We start from the raw sequence: 7,500 nt of genomic DNA on the forward strand, positions 1-7,500 counted from the left end.
TTGCGTTTACACAAATTTCTTGAAATAGGGAAGATAATGTGTATAATCCTTGGCTGGTTTCTTGCTACAATTCATGTCTCTTTTGACTGCCAATACCGGTGCTGCCACGGAAATGACAGAAAATGCGTGCAACACTAAACATTTCCACGGTTCTTCGCCTAACAATTGTTGGAATATTTTTTTTAAATCTCGAGGGCTAGTTATAAGTTATTTTCAGCAAGCTTTTTAATGAATTAATAAAAACAGCCTTTAGCTTTTATTTTCTTCGATTTGTTAAAGGTGGTCCATATTAGGGGACACACACATACTTTGATATTTTGCTATTATTTTTTGTTTGCAATAGAAACTCGGGGTCAACACTGCAAAAATTTAACAAATACGGTCTTAGCTGTCATAAATGGCAAGTTTTGTGTGATAACAGCTTTGGCTGTGGACAGAAACGAGTCCGTTTTAGGCGGCAAATTTAGAGTGAACGCTGCCAACAGTGAAAACAAGTCGCGTGAAGCGATATAAAAACATCAGTCGTTACCAAATTTTAAAGATCAGCACCAGAAGCCAGTCATCACCGAGACTACCTTCAGATAGTCTCGGCTAACCAAAGACCGAGACGGGTCACGCTCGTCTCCGCGAAGCATGCGACAGTAGTACTTACTGAACCTATTTTCTTTCATTCTGAGCACATTTGTAGAGTAAACATAATATATGTATATATTTTTGAATTCAAGAGAAGATGAAGAATACAATGCAATCTGTTTCTGCAAAATCGATTTTAATGACAACTTTAATGAGCAAACTAATTAACTAATTTTTAAGCTTCCAAGCTGAAATGCAATCCCATAGTCCGGATGTCGTCGAAGATTGCTTGACCAAAATTTCTATAAATTTGGTTAAAAAATGAGGGCGTGACAGTGCAGCCTCAACTTTCACTAAACGCCGGATATGATGTCATCAAAAATATTTATCGGAAAAACGAAAAAACGTAACCCTAACCCTAACCCTAACCCAGGAACTCTCATGTTAATTTTCATGAAGATCGGTCCAGTTGTTTTCTCTGAATCGCTCTGCACGCACACACACACATGCACCACGACCGTCGTCTCGATTCCCCGTCTATGTTAAAAAGAGAAAAAGCCTAACGGTTTTGAGGTTTGTTTTTCTGCAACTGTTTTGACATGTGCAAGTTATCCGGAGAGGGTGAATACAGCGAATGAAATTTTTAAAGCCAGCGCCTCTACCGACTGGGCAAACTCCCCCCCCCCCCCCCCCCCCCCCCCCCAGCCAATTTGTTGGGGTCAAGAAGTTCCATGGAGAGCTCAGAACATTCCCACCCAAGCAGAGCCGCGCTAGGGGTACGCATTACCGTGAAGCTGGCAGTCAGTGCTACCAAATGTCGTTTGTGTCTACCACTCGGTGGTGACTTAATGTGGGTCTATGTAAGCAGATGCCAGCGCAAGCAATCTGATGCAGAGTCAGGAGGCGGTTTGGTACAAGAGAACCTTAGAGGCCACAGCCTCGGCCGTCTAAGGGATCTGTATGTCTGGAGGCACATTTGGTTTCTGAGGTTCAAGCGGAGCTGTTGCCTCTGCTCCCAAGTTCCCGTGTCTGCAGGCGTTTTTGGTATGGAAGCAAACCTGTAGGTTGGGGCCTCTGCCTTTCAGGATGCCAGGACTACAAAATGTGTGTCTTGGGACACATTTAGCTTAAGATTCCAGAAGTGGATCTGTGCTGTGCTGGGTCTGCTGCAAGCACACTAGAACCAGCTCGCAACAGTTGAGGTGAACAGATTGGTGACCAAGACCATCATCGGTTTCTCTCCGAGTGATGGGTGTGGGCGGAGAAAGTCTCCCAGACTGAGAGCATTCTCCCTTCTGTAGCGGATGAGACTAGACATCTCTTCCTTGAGAGTGTCACAACCTTCAAACACGTGTGTGAGGTGTCCAGTCTTGCCACACTGACAGACTACCTTGTCCCAGTAGATGCGGCTGCTGACCGTGCGCAAGCGACGCAACAGGCTCATGGGTCTCGGGGGGTGGGGGGTGGGAGGTGGTGCCCTTTCCTATTGTAGGGGAGGTGTATCCATCCTCTCTCTTCACATGTTTGTGACAGTGTCTGCTCTCTTTCCTCTCATTTTAGCTTGGCTAGCAGCAGTTTGGCTTGCTGGCAGGAGAGCCGAATGTCTGTCACTGGCATGGTTGACATAGCCGCTGCTTTTGCTGCTCTGTCCGCCATTTCATTTCCCCGGATTCCTGTGTGGGATGGCAGCCACATGAGGGAAAAGTCTGTTCCTTTTGTCATAATTTGGTGGGCTAAGAAATGAATTTCAGTTTGCATCTCTCCTCTGTTCTTGGTGCCATATGCAAGTGCTTGCAACGAGGATTTTGAGTCCGTAAGGATGACCACCCCCAGAGGTGGGGTTGGCAGATCGTTTATCAGTGTGCAGGCCATGTAGATAGCAAATAACTCTGCAGAGAAGATGCTGATCCCCTTGTTTAGCTTGTGTTATATCAAGTCCAGGAATCGACAAGGCACACCCAGCGGGGACACACCCAGCGGGGACACACCCAGCGGGGACACACCCAGCGGGGAGCATATCGTCTTCTGGTTCATCTTTATCGACCGAGGCCTCAAAGGCTTTCGCTCGCAGTCCAATATTTAAAAAAAGCAACTCGTGTAAATCTGGTACGACACAGCAAGCCATGTAGTATTCTCCATGTCTGCAATATTTTACTTTCTCAAGCCACTTCCATGGGCTCACAATAACACTTCCAATTTAAGTTTGATATCTAGAGGAAAGAACGAAGAAACAAGATGGACTGCTGTCTTATTTGGCCTCTCACTATCTGTCACCGATTCTTAATTGTTGATACATTTGTTCGCTGATTCTAGCAGTACTGAGTCACCTTACTTTGACTATTCCTAGCAGCTTAATTATATTGAGTCATCTTGAGTGACCCGACTACCATATTTCTCTCTCTCTTTCACACACAGACCCGACACACACACAAACACACACACACACACACATACACACATACCATACATACACACACACACACATACCATACATACACACACACACACTCTTTCTCTTCTTCCCCTCCCTCCCTCCCCCTCCTCTCTCTCTCTCTCTCTCTCTCTCTCTCTCTCTCGCATTTGATTTTATGAACAACCACATATGTATGTTCTTCATGCCTCATCTTCATCATCATCATCATCATCATCATCGTCATCGTCATCTTTATCATCACGTGCTTAAGTTTTCTGACCTCCTTTTGTTGGTAAACTTTTTAACTTTTTAATTTTTCAATTTTATCATTGTGTGTCTGTGCGTCCCAAGGACAGATTGTAAGAAAAGGCGTAGCCTTAAATCTTAATCCTTGTTAAATAAAGTTCAATTCAATTCAATTCAATTCTCTCTCCCTCTCCCTCTCCCTCTCCCTCTCTCTCTCGTTTCGCCTCGGTAATATAAACTGTATGTAGACTAACACAAAGTGCGTGTCCCTACCGACGTCTCGGCCTCTCATCCCGCTGTGGTTGATTCCAGATCCAAGATGAAGGTCGTCGCTGCACTGCTCATGTTGATGGCTCTGGCCGCCGTCACCTCTGCCTTCGGCTACCTCGGCGGGGGCTATGGCTTCCCCATCGGCGGATACGGGAACTACGGAGGCTTCGGCAGAGGAATCGGACTTGGCCACGGATTCGGACTTGGCCACGGATTCGGATATGGCCACGGATTCGGATATGGCAACGGAATCGGATTATATGGCAACGGATTCGGATTTGGCAAAGGAATCGGTAAGTATTAATTCAGTGGTCACACAAACACACACACACACACACACACACACAAACACACACACAAACACACACACACATACACACACACACACACACACCCGTCAGGGCTTTTAGTTACACACACATACGAAAAACGATGAAATGCCGGAAAATTCTCTGTCTGTCTGTCTGACTGTCTGTCTCTCTATATATATCTCTCTCTAAACAAGAAAGACAATAAAGATAACGTTTGCTATTTGCAGGCTACGGCAGCTATTACTAACCACCACTCCGACAGAACCCCGTTTCTTCACTCTCTGGCTCCTCTAGTCTATGACTGTGAGATGATTTTGCCAATAAAAAAGATGGCGTCTTAACGTAATCGTCTTACTGAGTTTATCGTTGAGGTGAAAGGAAGGAGAGGTTGTCTCCCTGTTTGTCTGTCTGTCTGTCTGACTGACTGTCTGTGTGTCCGTCTGTGTGTGTGTGTGTGTGTGTATGTGTGTGTGTGTGTGTGTGTGTCTGTCTGTCTGTCTGTCTGTCTGTGTGTGTCTGTGAGCGTGTCTGAGTGACTGTCTGTCAGTAAATCTGTCAGTCTGTCCGTATGCCTGTCTGTCTTTTGTTATGGAGTGGTATAGCCCTTATTGCGCCAGATGTTATGGTCCTTTATTGGCCGGTTTCTAGACAATCATAAATGCCTCTACACAACTCTATAAATTTAGTATTTGTTTACAAGCTTGAATGTAATCTGAACAGTTGTCCGCTACAGTAGCTTACAAGGCACAAGCGCACACGCACTCACACACGCAAAAACCTGGTGTTAAATGGATCCGACACTGCCAAGACTAATTCTTATTGTTTACAAAGCTTTTTACATCACAAAATCATTTCCGGGCTTCGACCAGTACCCTAGGCCGACAACACCGCAAGAAACTCTACAGTCCAAGACGCAGACACCTTTTGGCTCAAACAAAGCAGCTTAACAGGTAAGACGAATAGATATTCTACTGTACGTTACCCTACTGCCATCTTTCGGCTTTCAAGATGTTGGTATGGCTGTAAGTCCTTCAGACGACTGACAAGGGTGCACCAGTCCTCACGACACCGCAACCATTGCTTGATGTAGTCCTTGATCCTTCCAGTTCGTCTCGGCGGCTAACTGTAGAACCCTGCCAGCTCTCCATGCCATGGTCATGTACACCAAGCCGCAGTTGACTGGTTCAGTTCAGCCTCCGGCGATGAAAACCCCCCAGTTGGAACACTGTAAAGTTTATAGTCCATAAGTCAACTTGTCGTTAGTTTCTTTCACTCGCACAATAAAAATACTCACTCGTCCAACATATTAAGCTGCACGAGCCAATATAATTATTTACACGTTAATTCCTGTTTTCTAAAGCCAAGAAAACGTTACGTAAAACCCTCACATGTTTAAGCAGTGTAGCACAATAGCTTAGGCCTACACAATAACGTTAAACACAGAACCAGTCACTCCTCACATACGACAACATGACATGAAAATATAACCGGTTTCAAACATACCTCAAAAGAGTGAAAAGCCAACATTTAGTACAGTCGCCGGCCTGGCATGAATATGAAAATGGAAGATATCATGTAAGCTGATAGGGAAAGTTCGTCAGTCTTCATCCTTCTTCAGTCAGATACCTAAAACAGGAGCCCGTCTGCTAAAGTGTTACGAAAAACATGAGTCGAGCTGGGCTCCTTGACGGCGACTGATTTTACAGTCGTTCTTGCTATGACATTGCCAGTGAGCTGTCGCCTGCATTACTTGCACGTGAAAAACCTTGTCAGTTACACAAAGGTTCAACTGCGGTCAACGTGACGGTATGCAGCCTATAGCCCTTTCCAATGTCTGACCATCGCTATAGTCTATTCTATTTACTACAATACACATTACCAAAAATACGAGTAAACCGCTTCGTAACATCTTTCTGTCTGTTTGTCTGTCTGTCTGTCTGTCTGTGTGTCCGTCTGTCTGTATGTCTGCCTGTCTGTGTGTGTGTCTGTCTGAGTGACTGTCTGACAGTATATCTGTCAGTATATCTGTCTGCCTGTCTGTCTGTCTTTTTATCTGCCTATCTGTCTGTCTGCCTGCCTGTCTGTCTGCCTATCTGCTGATCTATCTGTCTGTCTGTCTGCCTGTCTGTGTATATATATATGTCTGTCTGCCTGTCTGTCCGTCTGTCTTTCTGTCTGTTTGTCTGTCTGTCTGTCTGCCTATTTGTCTGTCTGCCTATCTGTCTGTCTGCTTATCTGTCTGTCGGTCTCTCTATCTGTCTGTCTGTCTGTGTCTCTCTATCTGTCTGTCTGTCGGTCTCTCTATCTGTCTGTCTGTCTATGTCTCTCTATCTGTCTGTCTGTCTGTGTCTCTCTATCTGTCTGTCTGCCTATCTGTCTGTCTGCTTATCTGTCTGTCGGTCTCTCTATCTGTCTGTCTGTCTGTGTCTCTCTATCTGTCTGTCTGCCTATCTGTCTGTCGGTCTCTCTATCTGTCTGTCTGTCTGTGTCTCTCTATCTGTCTGTCTGCCTATCTGTCTGTCGGTCTCTCTATCTGTCTGTCTGTCTGTGTCTCTCTATCTGTCTGTCTGTCTGTCTGTCTGTGTCTCTCTATCTGTCTATCTGTCTGTCTGTCTGTCTCTCTATCTGTCTGTCTGTCTGTGTCTCTCTATCTGTCTGTCTGTCTGTGTCTCTCTATCTGTCTGTCTGTGTCTCTCTGTCTGTCTGTGTCTCTCTATCTGTGTCTCTATCTGTCTGTCTGTGTCTCTCTATCTGTCTGTCTGTCTGTGTCTCTCTATCTGTCTGTCTGTGTCTCTCTATCTGTCTGTCTGTCTGTGTCTCTCTATCTGTCTATCTGTCTGTGTCTCTCTATCTGTCTGTCTGTCTGTGTCTCTCTATCTATCTTTCTGTCTGTGTCTCTCTATCTGTCTGTGTCTCTCTATCTGTCTGTCTGTCTGTGTCTCTCTATCTGTCTGTCTGTCTGTGTCTCTCTATCTGTCTGTCTGTGTCTCTCTATCTGTCTGTCTGTCTGTGTCTCTCTATCTGTCTGTCTGTCTGTGTCTCTCTATCTGTCTGTCTGTCTGTGTCTCTCTATCTGTCTGTCTGTCTGTGTCTCTCTATCTGTCTGTCTGTCTGTGTCTCTCTATCTGTCTGTCTGTCTGTGTCTCTCTATCTGTCTGTCTGTCTGTCTGTCTGTGTCTCTCTATCTGTCTGTCTGTCTGTGTCTCTCTATCTGTCTGTCTGTCTGTGTCTCTCTATCTGTCTGTCTGTCTGTGTCTCTCTATCTGTCTGTCTGTCTGTGTCTCTCTATCTGTCTGTCTGTCTGTCTGTCTGTGTCTCTCTATCTGTCTGTCTGTCTGTGTCTCTCTATCTGTCTGTCTGTCTGTGTCTCTCTATCTGTCTGTATGTCTGTGTCTCTCTATCTGTCTGTCTGTGTCTCTCTATCTGTCTGTGTCTCTCTATCTGTCTGTCTGTCTGTCTGTCTGTGTCTCTCTATCTGTCTGTCTGTCTGTGTCTCTCTATCTGTCTGTCTGTCTGTGTCTCTCTATCTGTCTGTCTGTCTGTGTCTCTCTATCTGTCTGTCTGTCTGTCTGTGTCTCTCTATCTGTTTGTCTGTGTCTCTCTATCTGTCTGTCTGCCTGTGTCTCTCTATCTGTCTGTCTGTCTGTGTCTCTCTATCTGTCTGTCTGTCTGTGTCTCTCTATCTGT

General features: G+C 45.4%; 1 protein-coding gene across 1 annotated transcript in view; it reads left to right on the forward strand.

Annotated features, from left to right (window-relative positions):
* The window catches only part of LOC138959372 (keratin-associated protein 6-2-like), a 4,597-nt gene extending 443 nt beyond the window's left edge, over positions 1–4,154 (forward strand). The window contains exons 2-3 of the mRNA XM_070330852.1: positions 3,545–3,795; positions 4,041–4,154. Coding sequence (XP_070186953.1) covers positions 3,552–3,795; positions 4,041–4,060 — 264 coding nt within the window. The 5' untranslated portion in view covers positions 3,545–3,551 and the 3' untranslated portion in view covers positions 4,061–4,154. The remainder of the gene's footprint in view (positions 1–3,544; positions 3,796–4,040) is intronic.
* The last annotated feature ends 3,346 nt before the right edge of the window (positions 4,155–7,500 follow it).

Source organism: Littorina saxatilis, linkage group LG1 (assembly GCF_037325665.1).
Source record: "Littorina saxatilis isolate snail1 linkage group LG1, US_GU_Lsax_2.0, whole genome shotgun sequence".
NCBI lineage: Eukaryota > Metazoa > Mollusca > Gastropoda > Littorinimorpha > Littorinidae > Littorina > Littorina saxatilis.